This window comes from Pinus tabuliformis, chromosome 3_1 (genome assembly GCF_031772625.1).
Source record: "Pinus tabuliformis cultivar Carrire ecotype Pingquan chromosome 3_1, CPIR1, whole genome shotgun sequence".
Taxonomy (NCBI): domain Eukaryota; kingdom Viridiplantae; phylum Streptophyta; class Pinopsida; order Pinales; family Pinaceae; genus Pinus; species Pinus tabuliformis.
Window position 1 is genome coordinate 254,407,160 of NC_142301.1, and position 18,461 is coordinate 254,425,620.

The 18,461-nt window shown below is 40.2% G+C and overlaps 1 protein-coding gene across 1 annotated transcript; it reads left to right on the forward strand.

Annotated features, from left to right (window-relative positions):
* Positions 1–7,151: 7,151 nt before the first annotated feature.
* LOC149186758 (uncharacterized) lies at positions 7,152–8,667 on the forward strand. Its single transcript, XM_089409439.1, has 2 exons — positions 7,152–8,424; positions 8,516–8,667. Exons 1-2 carry the CDS (start codon positions 7,152–7,154, stop codon positions 8,665–8,667), a joined length of 1,425 nt encoding a protein of 474 aa, XP_089265565.1.
* The last annotated feature ends 9,794 nt before the right edge of the window (positions 8,668–18,461 follow it).

The window sequence follows — 18,461 nt, forward strand, 5'->3', positions numbered from 1 at the left end:
TCAGGAGATTCCACATGCAGAAGTGCAAGCCCATGCAGTCTCCTCTAGCATGTAACTGGAGGAAGGAGGATGCTACTTCGGGTGGGGTAGTAGCTACTACTATTTATCGACATCTTGTGGGTTCATTGATGTATTTAGTGAACACATGACTAGATTTGTGCTTTGCATGAACCAGCTGAGTCAAGCTATGGTTCAGCCTACCAAGCTGTTTTCGAAGGTAGAGAAGCATGTGCTGAGATACCTTAGAGGCACATCTGAGTATGGATTATGGTACAGATGGACAGAGGGAGTGAAGCTTTAGGGCTTCACAGATGCGGATTGGGCAGGGAGTCCATCAGATCAGAAGAGCACTTCAGGAGGAATTTTTAACCTTGGTTCAACTAAATTTCTTAGTACAACAAGAAACAGAGGTCAGTTGCACTTAGCTCAGTAGAGACTAAATACATGGCTGCCAGTCAGGCAGCATGTGAGGCCATTTGGATGCGGAAAATTCTAGTTGGATTGTTTGATCAGAGGATGGATCCATTTGTGATCTATTGCGATAACCAGAGTTGTATCAAACTCTCTAAGAATCTAGCATTTCATGACATGTCCAAGCACATCGATATCTGGTATCTTCATCTTACCGACTGTGTGGTGAAGAGGATCATGTTGTTGCTATATGTTTTGATCGAGGAGCAGGATGCAGATATTTTGAATAATTCATTGTCAAAATACAAATTCGAGTTCCACAGTGAAAGTATCACGGTGACAGATAATCCCTTTCTTGTTGAGAGGGAGTGTTGAAAATAGCAACAAGAAATGCTAAATATAGAAGTGCTAAAAATAGCATTTCTATAAATAGCATTTTGGGATACATTCCAATTTTAGTTATTCCCTAAACTAAAATTGATAATTGAAATTTGAATTTTATCTTAGTAGCTGTTTGTAAAATAATTAATTGATTCATCTTGAGTTAATAGTTGGATAAAATCAAACATGAGAAGACATGCAACAATTATCCCCTTGATTGAGGAAGTTATCCCTTAATTAAGGAGATCAGGATGAGTTGTACTTTGAGTTGTAACTAGTTAGCTCAGTTAACTAAGTTAAGTCCAGTTAGATTAGTTCCAACAATTTGTGGAATTGATTGTGAGTTCAGTTAGTTAATGCATGCATGCATGTAACTAGTGTACTTTAGATAACAGAATATTCTCTCATAAATAACTTGTGCATGTCAGTTTAGTGATAGACCCAGTTGAGATCAGAGGAAGGGACAATGTACTATCAGTTCCAAGAATATTCCCATGAGGATGTCTCTTACATGCAGAAGGAATTCATTCCTTGAGGATTGCACAGTTATTTCTGAGTTTGGTGAGTTGTGTGAGAGGTGAATTCACACAGGTGGAAACCAGAGGACCCAGGAGAAACTACGCAAGGAAATAGGAGGCTTGGAGGACTGAAGGAAGACATATGTTGTGTCTATTCAGTCTATGAGCAGCATTGAGGGATTGTACTGAGAGCTAGATAGCTTGTGAGCTAAAGCTTAGTGTAATTCAGAGTTATTTCCACTTGTATGATAATGCAGATAGCGGGGTTTTTAGCTAAGGCATTCCCTAGTGTATTCTTCTATGTTCATGTGTGATTGATTTCTCATTCTCTGTTATATGTGTTCTATTTGATCTTGCTCAAAATCGATTAAGCTTCCACAAGTTTGTTTTTAGAAGTAGATCAAGTATTTTTCATTATCTGGTGATCTACAGTGAGAATTTCTACAAAAGGGAGATGTTAGGGGGATGGGGAGGGGTGTAACACCAATTCCATTATATTTACTATCAGAAGAAAGTGCATTTAAACCATCACATGTAAACAAATGAGAGTGGTTAGGAGAAGAGGAAATCATACCTGAAGAAACCACCGCTTCGGTAGCCGCCCTTGCTCTGGTGAGAGGAGGAGAGGGAGGTCATGGATGAGGCTCACCACGTTTCTTTGGGGTCTCTAGAGAGAGGGCCTTGTATGTGGGAGTCGTATAAGCTTGAGTCCCTACATCTCCATTGGGGGGCTTCTCCCCCTGATCTTGTACAACCCTTGAAGGTATTTTCCATCCTACATCCCCATTTTCTTTCTTGCTGATAAGTGGGTAGTCCCAATAGAGATGCCCAACCTTGTGACATCTTCTACATTTTAAGGGGACCCCTTCATAATCCAAATTCTGTCTCCAAGAGAAATTTCGCCATTGAATTGTGATAAATTCCTATAGCCCATTGCTGGTATCTAAGTGTACCAGTATTCTTGCATATGCCATCCTTCCTGTTGTGAGATAGGATTTTTCGTACTCCAGGTAAGTTCCTAGGGAGTTTCCTACGCACCTGAAGATGTGTTCTCACCAAAATTGTAAAGGTAGGTAAAGTAGCTAGACCTAAAGAGGGTTTGCTCCAAGTTGTTCCTGTTCTAGATCGAATAGGGGAATCCACTTGCGAAGGAGCATTGGTTCCTATTCAAGATGCCAAACCATTGAGAGTACCCAATTGGTGTGCTCTACCATAGCAAAACGAAGCGCAAACCATCCTCTGACAGAGTTTTGGACAAATGGAGGCTCAACCAGATGATGAACCCAAACCTTCGTCGCCCACTGCTTCAATCCTGAGGCATTGTAAGACCAACCCCTCACTCCTCCTACCAACACACGGTCGGTTGTGTCCAATGCTTCTCTCCATTGAAAGTGCTTGCCTAAACACAGGAAATCCTCAATAGCCTTCGATTTCAAAACCCTCAGGGTTTTTTCTTTTCGGGATCTTTCATCAGGTAAAATACATTGGGGGTTGCCTTGGGAAGGGTTTGACTCAGGTATGGGGATGTCCAAATGGGGCTCAAATGGGAAGACTCCGAAGATGGGGGGAATCCCAGTGAAATTTCCAGATGGGGGGACGTGGAGGGTAGCACTAGATGCCCTAGTGTGATGGTGACAAGATCACTAGAAAGAGCTACTGAAGGGACACAAGAGCCAGCAAAGGATGGAAAGGAAGCGAGGCCCTCCGAGGATATTCCGAAACTAGGTTCCAGGGTTTGGTTAACGAATTTTAGGGTGGATGGCGACAAAGGCTGAGCAGTGAGGTTTGGTAAAGAGGGGGAGACCTCTGAGAGGGTAGCCATCGAACATGGATGCCCTAAGATCTAGGGCAGTGAAGCAACGGTGTTAGAGAAATTGCAGACGTAGGGGTAGCCGATTGTCGGGTTAACTTGGGGAGATGTCTAGATGGAGGTACCCACTAATGGGTCTTTCTAGTAGTCTGCTAGTTCCTCCATAACCGTCACTATTTTCCCGCACCAGCTGCCTCCAGAACCTAGGGATGTTTATTGCTGTAGTGAACTGAAGCAGGCGGGGGAGTGTTGAGGAGGGTGAGGGTAAAACCGAGGAGGTGAAAATGTAGGAATAATTGTGACGGCTCAATGTGGGTATGAGGTATGTTACAGGGCTAATGTAAGGGACGGTTGTCAGGTGCAGGTGCAGGCGTTCGGTGCTGCTGAAGTCTTCAGAGTCTAGGCGAAACCTTAACCCCAACAGGTTCTCTGTTTCGTCTCTGCCATTGGTATTCTAAGTTAAAAGACTTACATCAACCACATTAATAACTATTAATAACTATATAAATAATAAAAACCATATTTTTATATATTATTATATAAATATTATATTAATATAAAAATAATAGTATTAGATCACCATTATGTTATTATAATAGTATAATTATTAGCATATTATTATAATAATAATATAGTAGTTATTAAATTAATAATAATAATAATATATATTATTATTTAATAATTATATTAAGTCATAATAACAATCATGGTAATAATTAGAATTGTGATAAGAGAATTATTAAGTGTATTTTTTTAATGACTAACTATTTAGATTATTAATAACTATATAAATAATAAGACTATATTTTTATATATTTATTATCATTATATTAATATTATAATAATAATATTAATTAATAAAAATAAGTGATAATAATATATTATAATTAATATTATAATAACAATAATATAAAATAATAATAATAATAATAATAATAATTATTATTATTATTATTATTATACTATAATAATAATATTAACTCATAATAACAATCATGATCCAATAATCATTAGAATTGTGATAAAGGGAATTATTATGTGTATTTTTTTAAAGCCCAACCATTTATGATTATTAATAACTATATTAACAACTTTTAGGCCTTTAAATACCATCTAGAGCTCCCTTAGATTTGTAAAAGACCGAGTGGACCCCAAGAATATGAAGGGCATTTACGTTATCACATGCTCTTGTGGGACTCCCTAAATTGGTGAGATTGGTCGCTCGATTAATCAAAGAATTCGTGAGCATGCTGTTGACATCAAGCATGTCAGGGCCCACTGCTTTGCTCTGGCAGAGCATGCAGATAAATCTAAGCATCACATCTGCGTTAAGGAGGCCCAAGTCATTGCTAGGGTTAGTCATTCCCATCATCGTAAATTGAGGGAGGCCCAAAAAATTGAAAAAAGACACAAAATTTGAATAGAGATGATGATTGGAATATTAGTAGAAGTTGGGCCTATGTCATGTCCTCCTAGTTTTTTAGGCTTCTTTTTGGTATTCATTTTGTTTGTTTTTTAATCTATGTAGGTATTTGCCTCTTTTTTATAGCATTTGTTGTTGATTAATTCTTCATTAGAGTTTATTTTCTTGATCCTTCATGTTTTTTTAATGTATTTTACCATCCTATTCATTCTTAACTCCTTTTAGTATTTTTGTTATTTTCTTAATGGACCTCAGCCACATATTTTATTGTTCACCCTATTATATATACATACATACATACATACATATATATATATATATATATATATATATATATATATATATATATATATATATATATATATATATATATATAGGATTTGAAGAGGATGGAGTCTGCAGTGCGAGGCGGATATGGTTAGGGTTTCGGTCATATCTCTTGTCTGCAGCTCACCGCGCCCGTACCCGGTTATCTCTCCCGGTACCCGCACCTACATCCCCGCCGCGCCTACGAGTCTATCCTCCATCTGACGCTCTGCAGTTACCGTCTTCGCATCGCCCTGTTTCCTACCGTTTGATGCCCTCCCTGCCGTTACGCCTCGCTATCGATACCCGTATCACACCTTGGATACCTGTGCTCCGAGGCTCTCACCGTTTCGAGGGTTCCGCTAGCTGGCAGTATGGAGGACCTTGATGCTGTCGATTACACCGAAGATCCGTTGAACGGCGTCTCCATCTGGCGTACCCCCTCTTCCAACTCACAAGGTATGTATCTCCCGGAACCTTCGGATGATTTTGCTGCTTTCTCTGCCGGTGACTCCCCGCATCCTCCCGTTATTCTCCCGGATATTCCCCCCTCTTGGCCTGCATTGTCTACCCCTCCCCTCTCGCCGGCCTCCCTGGGGTTTGTCGCGGGTTGCCTAAAACCTAACCCTAGTTCCTCTCATTCTGCAGCGTATCAATGGCCCTACCCTACCGCTCCGTCTTCGACTCCCACTCCCCCCGCCGCCGGTTCTCATTCGGGTTGTTTCTCTGATATTCCTCCTCTCTCGGATCCACTCCCCGTCACTGGTTCCTTCCCCCCTCCCCTCGCACCCATTACTAACCCTCCTCGCGGCCTTGACTCCCCCCCTTCTCCGTCCCCCCCTCTGCCTCCTCCTCCGAGAACAGGACCGGGTAAAAAGTACCGTTGCTTCAGATCCAGGGAGGAAGACATTTTCCTCCGGCTCGAGGAGGACATCCAATGGGGAGACATCATGGAATTTGCTGATAGGGTTCTGGTGGGTCGCATCAGAGGCCGAAATTACTCGGCTGCACGTTTAAAGGCTTGGGCCACAGAAGTTTGGGGACAACACTTGGTTGACATACCCTTCGTGCAAACCTTTGTGAGGGGATGGTTCGCATTACGTTTCGCTCGTGCCGATCACACAAATTGGGTACTCTCCTCTTTCTGGCACTTTGAACATGCTCCGGTTCTTCTGAAACGCTGGACTCCCATGTTCGATCCAGCCACGGAACAGATCGGAATTGGCCCCGTTTGGATCAGACTCCCAGGTCTACCCCTGCAATTTTGGTCCGAAGATATCTTCCGCAGAATTGGCAATGCAATTGGGGTCTACATGGATTATGACAAATCATATCTTCACACAGGCATGATGGCATATGCGCGGCTTCTCATTAATCTGGATACCAGGGGGGGGCTTCAAGAATATATCACTATCTAGTGGAGGGACTTCTCCAGGAAACAGATCATAGACTACGAAGGGATCCCTTACAGATGCCGCCATTGTCATAAGGTTGGTCACCTCTATCGGGACTGCCCACTTCTGAGAAAAGGGCCGGCACAAGCACAGGGTGCGGCACAGGATCGACCCTCCCCACCTCCAAGTCAATCTCAGACTGCGGTGCCCGCGGGGACTCCAGTACAAGCTGAAGCTGCTCCTCCCATACCGACTGGATCACTGGTGGAAGAACCCACCCGTGCATCGCCTGCTCCCGTCCCAGATGACTCTGAACCGGCGGGCGACGATACACCGGGTATGTCAGTTGTCTCCACTTCTATTTTACTCTCTTCTTTGCATGATCTGGCTGCATCTGTCACTTTGCATCGGGCTGTACCCTCTACTCCTCCCGCATCTGTATCATCATTTCCCTCCTCCCGAGTGCCCTTTCCTCCCTCCACTCTCAATTGTCCCATCCCCTCCCCCTCTCTCTGTGACTCGCCTTGTCCACCATCTCTCCCCCCGCTGGCGACCGATCCGCCACCGGGGTCCGTCTCCCCGGCCCCCCCTCGGTACTCTCTCCGCCCCCGGACTAGAGGGATTGGTACTGACGCTATTGGGCTGGTCCTCGACCCTTCGCCTTCTCACCAGAAGCTCTCGCGAGGGCGTCCATCCCGTCTTTCAAAAGCCAGACATGCGGCTGATGCCGAAGTCGCACTTGGTCGACAGCAGACCATCTTCAGGGCCCTTAGAGCAAAAAGCCCTGCCACTCATCCGACATGAAGATCTTATCCTTCAACTGCAGGGGGTTTGCTAGTACACCCAAAAAACTAGCCCTTCGGAGACTTCTCTCCCTCTCTCTTTCGGACATCATCTTTCTGCAAGAAATGCTCTGTAATGCAGACTCCCTTATACCATCCCTCGAGGCCTGGTTACCTAACTGGACCTTCCACGCTATAGATGCATCAGGGAGATCCGGGGGTCTGGCAATTGGTATCAATAACAGAGCGTTGAGAATAATTAACACCTGGGGTGGCAGAGGATTCATTGGCATCGATGCCTATGTACAGTCTATGGAAACAGTCCTTAGACTCATTAATATATATGGCCCTTGCTCTGACAGAGCGGCCTACTGGCATTCTCTCTTGAACTCTGTTCTCTTTCAACAGGATAACATTATCCTGGGAGGGGATTTGAACTTCACATTGGGCTTCTGTGAATCATGGGGGCATGCAGCCAGGATTGACCCTTTCTCGGATACCATATCCACCCTTCTGGAGGAACACCACTGGATCGACACCCCCATGACAAAACTGCAACACACATGGTCAAACAACAGGAGTGGTGAACAGAGTCTGGCCAGGAGGCTCGATAGATTCCTTATTAAAGAATCCCTCCACAACAGGATTGCTAGTATAAGGCAATGGGTGGGATCTGGGGGCATATCCGACCACAGACCAATTTATTTGGAATTCTCTGATATTCATAATAAAATTAAAAGCCCCTTCAAATTCAACTCCTCCTGGTTAAAAGACCCATCCTATATTCAGATGGTCACAAATTACTGGCAGAGCCACCCCATCGAAGAGGAGGAACACTTCACTGAGGGATTCATCAGGAAATTATCGGAGCTTAAAAGGATCTCTAAGGCCTGGGCACACCAAAAGAGACTCCGTGATGATCAATCCTTGCGGGAGGCTGAGGACTTCATTGCTGCTCATGAAGAGGAGGATGGTGGCATCTTTCCCACTCAGGAAAGGAAAGACCTTTACATGTCTCATATTCTAAAGAGATCCCAGATCCTAAAGGACAGGGAGGAAAGCTGGAGACTTCACAGCCGAGCCATTTGGCTCGCTGAAGGGGATGACAACACTCGTTTCTATCACAGATTCGCCAATGGGAGAAAGGCTATCAACACTATATGGGAACTAAAAGACGAACAGGATCATGTGGTCACTACTCAGAGGCATCTATCTAAGCTCGCCACAGACCATTTCAGAAGCATTTATAAAGCTCCCCGTGAAACTAACATTCTTGAAATCATGAGAGTGGCTGAGAAATTCCCCAGATTCGTTGATCCGGAGGAACATGATGATCTCACTAAGGAGGTGACATTGGCAGAGCTGGAAGCAACTATCAAATGGTTCAAAAAGGATAAAAGTCCAGGCCCTGATGGCTGGACCATTGAATTCTATATTGCCTTCTTCGACATACTGGCAGATGACCTATTGAAAGTCATTGAACTTTGCAGACAATCGGGCAGGATCTCCATTGCCATCAAATCCACCTTCATCACCCTTATCCCCAAATCTGATCAGCCTGTATCTTTCAATGACTTCAGACCCATCTCTCTCTGCAATTGTCTCTACAAGATTATTGCAAAGATTATTGCCAACCGACTGAAGCCTATATTATCCCGCCACATCTCATCTGAACAATTTGCCTTCCTTGACCATCGTCAGATTCATGAAGCCATTGCCACTGCACAGGAACTCCTTCACACCCTCCATACTAAAAATCAAAAAGGCATGATCCTCAAAGTCGACCTCACTAAAGCTTTTGATAGAGTAAACTGGTTATACATCAGATTACTCTTGACTCACCTTGGCTTTCCCTTTCCTTTCATTAAATGGGTCATGTGTTGCATTACTGAGGTTGCCTACAGTGTTCTTCTTAATGGAGAGGCCACTCCCTTCTTTACATCGGAAAGAGGGCTCAGACAGGGTTGCCCCCTCTCCCCTCTTCTTTTCCTCCTGATTATGGAAGGCCTGAGCAGACTTATCTTATCAGCCAAGGACAGACAACAACTCTCGGGTATCTGCATATCCAATAATTTTCATCTCACGCACTTACTGTTTGTGGATGACATTCTCATATTCCTCAATGGAGGACTGAGTGACACCACAGCACTTCACAATATATTTCTACTATTTCAGCTTGCTACTGGAATGATGATTAATGAAGGTAAATCTACTATTACGACAGTTGGCTGCTCTCGCCATGAAGCTACTTATGCATCCCAGCGGTTCCCCTTCACCTCATCCAGGCTTACTGATGGCATCAAGTACTTGGGGTACAGGCTGAAGCCCCTCGGCTACAAAATAGCAGATTGGACTTGGCTCCTTGCCAAGGTGGAGAAAAGACTCCACATCTGGTATCATAAATACCTCTCTAGAGCAGGACGCCTCACACTCATTAAAGCTGTCATCGAAGCCACGCCTGTATACTGGATGACACTGGCTTGGATACCCCATGGAGTCCTAAACAGAATACAGAGCATATGCACCAGATTCTTATGGAATGGTCAGCAACCTGGGAGAATCTTCGCCTGGGTAAAATGGGACACCATTGCCAGACCTAAGCGATGGGGTGGATGGGGTATCAAGCGACTTGATCTGTTTGCTAAAGCCCTAGCTGCTAAACTAGGCTGGCTACTCCTGACTACAGACAGCCTCTGGTCACGAGTGGCACAAGCAAAATATATCAGACCCTCCCATCTCATGGATTGGTTCCGACGACATCACAACCCAGGTTCCAATATCTCAAATATTTGGAAGGCTGTTTTACTCTCCCTACCGCTTCTCAGGGAAGGCATCACTTGGCGCATTAAGAGTGGACAGGACGTGAGAATTGGCATAGATCCCTGGGTAGGATGCGGCAACCTACACAGGCTCTCAGATGACCTTATCAGACACCTACATGACAGGGGAATAACTCACATCAATCATATAGGGGACAATGCAAACTCAGTATTTCTTCAACAGGCCTGGTACTCATCCGCTACCTTGGACATACCGGATCAGTGGCAACCTGAATGGAACGCTTTTACCGAGGCCCTCACTCAAGCCAACATCAGACTATCTGAAGGACCCGACGAACTCATATGGGCCATCGCTAAACACGGACATTATACTCCGAAAGAGGGATATCTGAAGCTTATGGAACCTTATAAACCCCCGGACATCCTTCCTCACTGGAATAAGATCTGGAAACTACAGGCCGCTCCACGATGTCGTTTACTCATGTGGAATATCATTTTCGACAAAATCCCCACAGGAGTAAACCTCTTGAAGAGATCCTTCCACGGCCCATTCAGATGCCACCTCTGTTGTTGTGAAGAGGAGAGCACAGATCATCTTTTCATCCACTGCTCTGTCATACGAACATTCTGGCACAGCATATCTGCACATATACCCGACCTCAAGGATTGGAACGGATCTAACAGCAAGGAAGCTTGGAGCAATTGGATCAGAGACCACGCGGGCAGACTCATAAACTTGCCCCTGCTCGTTTGTTGGGCTATTTGGATAGCCCGTAATCACATCATCTTTAATAACAGGCCCCCTAACTGGCCATCCATCCTGAGCCACACTATTGCTGACTTCAATCTTCTACCTTCGACTGAGAGGAGCATACCTACCCGCGCTATTACACCCCTCAACATTGATAGATCCAAGCCTTGGGCCTTCTTCGACGGCTCTGCCCAGGACACTGGCTGTGGCAGGGGTGCTGTCTTATATTTGAATGAATCCCACTGCTTTAAGATACAGATCAAATACCAAAATGGCACCAATAATTTCTCTGAACTCAGCACAGCCAAACATATCATATATTTTGCAATACAAAAACAGTGCAGACATCTCCAACTATTTGGCGACTCCCAGATTGTTTGCAATTGGATAAATTCTGCATCACATTGTTATACTTACTCTTTGAGAAATATCCTAGATGAAGCCAAAAGACTGATCACTTCTTTTGAATCTTTTGACTGTCGTCACATCTACAGGGAGCAAAATGAAGAAGCGGACCAACTGTCAAAAGAAGCAGCGCACAACCATCTAGAACAATGGCTGATACAGGAGAAGATCGATGGAACCTTCCATCAATATTATCACCGGCCCTACATAGATCATAACAGGAATGGGTCACCGACCCATCCATAACAATAGACATGGAAATAGATATCTCTTTTTGAAATATGGTTCTTTTTTGTTACAGTTCATCATGACTATTACAGTGCTCCCTGCGTGGAGCTAGACTTTGATATTTAAAATTTTGTATATATATCATATAGACTCCCTGCGAGGAGATCCAGAACACTCAAGTTATTTTTTGCTGAACTTTGGCTGGCCAATGGTCACATATGAATATGCAATATGCATCTGCAAAATGTAATTTCTCCCTTTTAATAGAAATTACGACTTTTTCCTAATGGGAATATATATATATATCTTTTGACTTGTGTATATTTTTGTTTTATTTTATTTATTAAAGGATTTTGTCTAGATTAGGGTCTTGACTTGTTTTTATAATTTTAGAGTTTGACTTTGGTTTTTTTTTTCTTAAATATTAATTTTCAAAAACTAGTTGTTTAATATAACAATTACTTATTAATATTTGGTTTTAATAAATTAATATCATAATTTAAATATTATTTTTCAGAAACTAGTAATATTTGGTATTATTAATATAGTTGTTACTTATTAATATTTTTAATAAATTAATAAACTAATAACATTATTTAAATATTACTTTTCAAAAGCTAGCAATATTTGGTTTTAATAAATTAATTGAAATATTATTTTTCAAAAACTACACGTTTAATATAGTTGTTAGTTAATAATATTTTTTAATATATTAATAAATTAATACCATAATTTAAATATTATTGTTCAAATATAGTCGTTAGTTGAAATTATATCTCTACATTGCTCGCCATTTGAGCCTTTTCCATTGTCGCCTCTGATGATGAACCACACTTGTTGTTTCGAAACACGTAGGCCAAACATTTCTCTTATGTGATTTCCACTAAAAGGCTTTGCTTAATTCATTATGGATCACAGAAGCGCAAATACATAAATCATTTTCTTATATATTTATATATTTATGATTATTATATTAATATAATAATAATAATATTAACTCATAATAATATTAGTAATATTAGTTAATAATGGATAATAATATTATTGATATAAGCTTTCCGGATTATATGAGTATAATAATAATAATAATTAATAATAATAATAATTATGATTATTATTATATTGTATTATTATTATAATAATATAACATATATATTATATATTATTATTATTATTATATATTGTATTATTATTATCCAAGGGATTATACTAAAACCCCAAGGGATTATGAACTCGAGGGAATATTATTAAACAAAAGAGACTAATTTTATAAACCCAACGGATACAAAGCCTAAGATAAATATTAAAAATACTAAAATAAACATAGCCTAAGAATTAATATTTTAAACTCAGGGGAATAATAAACCAAAGGGATTGTTAATATTATAAACCCAAGGAACTAATAAACCCAACTGTTTAATATTATAAACACAACGAATTAGTCAATCGAAGGGATAAATATTAAAAGCCCAATGGACAAAGAAGCATAAGGGATCGATATTACAAACAGAAGAGATTAAAAAAGCTGACCATGATTTATATTATAAACCTACGTTAATAATAAACCCAACAGAGTTTATACCAAAACCCCAAGGGATTGTGAACCCAAGGCAATAATAATAAACCTAAGAGACTAATATTATAAACCCAACATTGGTAAGCCTTAATATAAATATTAGAAGCACTAAAATAAACATGATTTATTTTCATGGTGAGACAATCCTTGTCACAATGCGACATTCAACCATGGTTGGCTATGATTAACAATAGTTGACTATGATTGATATTATAAACTCAAGGGCATAATAAACCCAAGGAATTGATATTATAAACACAAAGGAATAATAAACCCAAGCGATTAATACTAAAACCCCAATGAATTATGAATCTAAGGGAATAATATTAAACCCAACGGACAAATATTATAAAACCAACGTATATAAACCCAAAGATAAATATTACAAACACTAAAATAAACATGACTCACCATAGTTGATTTTCATATTGAGACAATCCTTATCACAATTCCATATCTAACCATGGTTGACCATGGTTGAGTTCCTAATAAACCATGGTTGACCACATAATGATAAACCCAAAGGAACAATAAACCCAAGGGATTAATACTAAATCCCCAAGGGATTATGAACCTAAGGGAATAATATTAAACCCAAGGGGCTAATATTATAAACCCTAAGTGGAGACAATTTGTTTCATAATGTGAGATCAGACCATGATTGACCACAGTTGACCATGGTTGGCCATGATTGATATTAGAAACCCAAGTTAATAGTAAACCCAAGGGATTAATACTAAAACCCAAGGGATTACGAACCCAAGGGAATAATATTAAACCCAAGGGACTAATATTAAAAACTCAACATTGGTAAACCCAAATATAAATATTACAAACACTAAAATAAACATGGTTTATTTTCATTGTGAGACAATCTTTGTCACAATGTGACATTCCACCATGGTTGGATATGATTAACAATGGTTGACCATCATTGATATTATAAACCTAACGGAATAATAAACCCAAGGGATTGATATTATAAACCCAAAGGAATAATAAAAAAAATGGACTAATACTAAAACCCCAAGGAATTATGAACCCAAGGGACTAATATTATAAACCCAACATTGGTAAACCCAAATATAAATGCTACAAACACTAAAATAAACATGGTTTATTTTCATTGTGAGACAATCATTGTCACAATGTGACATTCAAACATGGTTGACCATGGTTGGCTATGGTTTACAATGGTTGACCATGATTGATATTATAAACCTAAGGGAATAATAAACCCAAGGGATTGATATTATAAACCCAAAGGAATAAAAAACCCAAGGGAATAATATTAAACCCAAGGGACTGTTGGAAATAATACTAAAAGGGGGGGTGAATCAGTACTATCAAGTCAAATAATTTTTCATTTCAAACTTAGATATACACTACTTGAGATATGGAAACTAGCGTATACACACAACTATGCCAACAACAACTAGCGTATATTCAGTAAACTTAAGATTTAATTAATCTATTTGATCTTTAATCAATGCATCTGAACTTCATTAACCATAAGGGCAATAAACAGGTGCAGTAAGAAGAATAGATAATCACACATATGAACACAAGATATAAGGTGGAAACTTAATGTGGGTGAAAACCATCTGTTATAATGCTTCTCTATCTTCCTGTTAATAAGAAACTTCTTTTTACAATATTTCTGTACTGGTGCAGTCTTATACCAATATGCAGGCTTCTACCTGCAAAAGGCTACAACCTTCTCTCATTCTCCAGCTTCTCTTGGAAGGGAGCTACAACCCCCTTAGCTCTTGTACTAGCTGATGTACTAGTACATAGGTGCTGACCTACAAAAGCCTACAACCTTCTCTTTTCTTCCAAGAACCACATTTCATAATTTTTCAGACTAGATCCATAAATAACATCAATCAAACATCAAATGTATCTGCCTCAACCAATCCCCTTTGCACCAACCAAAACTTAATCAATTAATCACTTCTCTAAATGTTGTAACCAGAATATAGTAACAGTAACCAGACACCAATCTGAACTTAGAATATTGCAACAATAAACAGAAGTAGCTAAAACATATTTTATGAGACATACGCTACTTCAAGATGAAGAACCTGCATGCATATGCTTCTGTATTAAGGCAAACAAATGCATACGCTGTTTTGAATTACTGAACCAGTGTGTATACGCGCCTTTGCTGTGCTGAACCTGTGTATAGATCTATAAAAGACATTTTTCCCTTTTCAAATATTCAAACATTAATTATACTTAGATTATTAGATTTATAGATCAAGTCATGCACCAAATATAACAGATCAAAATCACACAAAGATACTACTATTCAAGCCTTAAGATCTTGACCCATCAATAGAACTTATCCTTCTTCTAGCGCTCAAGTTCCTCCTTGGTTCAGATCCAGCTATGCACCATATCCCAATGACCAGTATTCTAGATCTTCCTCTTCATAAGATATTTAATGCTTGAGTAACTTTGCCTAATGATCTCCTTCCCCTTTTATAGTCATAGGCCTTACTCAATACCATGGTCCAAAACCACTTAGAACCAATACTTGGGACCCAATACCTAGGTTCAATACTTCAGACGAGATATCATGGTCCAAAACCATAGGTCCAAATAGCAAGGTCTAAATATCATGGACTAAAAATGAGTTTTCCCACATGTACGCGCTTTTCGTTGCATGAAAGTGCGTGCATACGCATACACGCCTTTTTATCGGTGATCCCACATGTATACGCATCTTGGTTAAGAGGAAACTGCGTATATCTCTTTTTCCTTCATTCTGAGAGCTTGAACTGTGATCTGTCATCTGAGTGAGTTGCCATCAAGGAGAACACCTGTGTCATAATGCCAAAAATCTCCCCCTTTGGACTTGATGGCAACCCCAAGTCACTCCAAGTCACTCTCCCCCTTTGTCATCAAGGGCAAAGGGTGATGCTCCCCGTGAGTACATGCTGAAATATTCTTCTCTGTTGTGCTGTCCATGCTCCCCCTGACTGTAGGCAAGGTCTGCAAAAGGATGTTCTACAAGAAAGAACATGACTCTATAAATGACCTTCCTATCACCAAAGACTCATACATACATCCATCTCCCAACCAAGTGGGGATATACCAATATTGACCAATCCGCCCAACCAAGTGGGGATACACCAAAAGTTTACAAATGATAAAAAAAGAACATTACATCATCCATCCCATGTATAGTGGGGAAACAAGATATACATGACATAGAGACAAAATATCTACAACAAGATTATGATAGTCATCAACAACTATCATCAGCAACATCTGTCAATCATCATTCGGACTAGCAACCATGTTCTCCTGCAACACCTGTTCCACCTGAAACTAAAAACAATTGTCAAATTGAACCAAGGTCTTCTAAGATAATGCCAACAATGCATTATTAGAAGTATATGCTCCTCTTGAACCTGTGCCAGATGGTCTCTGTCAAACCCATGTCAGACTCTTTTCATCCTAATTCTGGCCCACTATTTCTTCAAATCAACATATACACGACTGTATCCACAGAAACCGGTGTATGTACGCAGATGCTCCTCATGAAACTTTCGTACAACCACTTTTCTCTCAAATAGATAAGTTTCAATAGCAAGATGATGCATCAACTACTCCCAGCTTCTGTCTGAGGTATTCAAATGTCTCCCTAGGTAGTGGTTTGGTGAATATATCAGCAACCTATTCCTTGGAGGGAACATACTCCAATTTGACCTTTTGTTCAAGCACTTGTTCTCGGAGAAAACGATATTTGATAGGTATGTGCTTGATCTTTGAATGCATGACTAGATTCTTTGAAATACTGATTACACTTGCATTATCACATAAAATGGATATAGGTGGAGTACAAATGATTTGAAAGTCTTGCAAAATTTGCATCATCTAAAGGAGCTGTGTACAGCAATATGCAACAGCCACATATTCTGCTTCAGCTGTAGATAATGCAATTGAAATTTCTTTCTTGTTGAACCAAGATACTAATCTAGAACCCATAAAGAATGCACCACCACTAGTGCTTTTTCTGTCATCCATGCTTCTTGCCCAATCTGCATCTGTGTATGCATGAAGTGTGAGATCTGTATCTCTAGGATACCATAAGCCATAGTTTCGTGTTCCTTGTAGATATTTGAAAATCCTTTTAACCACCTGAAGGTGTGCTTCTTTTGGATTTTCCTAGAATCTTCCAACTATTCCCACTGCATGCATGATGTCTGGTCGGGTACCTATCAGATAGAGAAGACTACCAATCATGGATCCATAGGTTGGTTGATGTACTGCTGCTGAATCATCATTTGTGCTGAGGCTGCATCCTGTTACCATAGGGGTACATATTGGTTTCGAATCTTCCATGCCATATTTCTTCAAGTTTTACTTGAGGTACTTGGTTTGTGATAGAAAGATACCGTCTTTATTTTGTTGGACTTGCAAAACCAAGAAAATATGTCAGCTCACCAAGTAGGAACTGTTATCACTCAGAACTAAAAAATTTGATGTATATAACCGTCTGCCCGAGTCCAATAGCAAAAGTCTGTGTTAGGTTGATTTCATTTTTTCTTACTTAGGATTTGAGTGTTAAAGTTCTTAACTTAAACCATACTCGACTCCCATTGGTTCTAATTCATCCATCATTGTTCCATAGTCATGTCTTATCCATGTCTGAGTCATCGTGTCTTTTAGTGATTTCGCAGCATAAATCCCATTGGCCAGTTTCGCAGCGCAATTATGGTTTAGCAATTTCGCAGTGCGTCATGATTAGGCTGTTTCGCAGCGCATTATTAGAATTTCAAACTAACAGCGCTGCGAAATCATGGATTCGTGCTTTTTGCAGCGAATCCTTCCTGAAAGGTCAAGTCTGTTATCTGAGTCATCAGTTGTGTCCACTCATGTCAGTTTTTGTACCTCTCGTACCACGTTTGAAGATTCATTTGCCACTATCCCACTACTAGCTCTGTCAACATGCACAAAAATATCATTCCTAAGCGATTTTACCGTGCATGTACTTAATGATAGTCGTAAGTGCTGCATGAGTGACAAAGAATTTGGATTTCAAGCGAGGTTGTTTTCAAGCGAGCCTGATTTCAAGTGAGGCTGAATTAAAAGGAACTGAACTACCATTGCAACTGAAGCTGTTAGACTATGTGTGTGTGAAGATTTTGAAAGGAAAATGGAGAGAAAAGAGCACAAATCCGGTAAATGCCAGAGGACTGAACCTGAGGGCTTGGATATAGCGTTGAGGGATGAAGGCGTGAAGAAAGCGTTCAAAGATGCCGACTGCTGGAACTTTTGCAAGAAGCTACAAGGAGGACATTCGCAGGTAACCAAAGAATTTGCGCTAAACTTCACTGGTTTAAATTCAAAGATAGCTATGTTAGAAGTCCAAGTTTCTCCAGAAGCCATAGCTGCTGTGACAGAGATCCCAAGAGGACGGAAGAATGGTTTAAAAATTTTAAGTTTGATATGAACCCTTGTAAAGAATTTTTAAAGGAGGCATATGTAAATGAAGACTTAACAAAAGCAGTGCCCAGAAATTATGTCAAGGAACATTATGCTCTTCTTCTCACCTGCATTCAAAAATACTTGACCTGTGAAGGAAGGTACAATAAGGTCTATTCTTACCATTTCAAATTGCTTTACATTTCACTAGGAAAGTTTCTATAGACATTCCTTTTTACCTATTTCGCAGTTTGAGTAAG

Coding starts and splice junctions, on each gene's coding strand:
- LOC149186758 (XM_089409439.1), top strand. CDS start 7,152: ATGCTCTGTAATGCAGACTCCCTTATACCATCCCTCGAGGCCTGGTTA. Junction 8,425..8,515: donor ATGGTTCAAAAAGGATAAAA/GTCCAGGCCCTG, acceptor TGAACTTTGCAG/ACAATCGGGCAGGATCTCCA.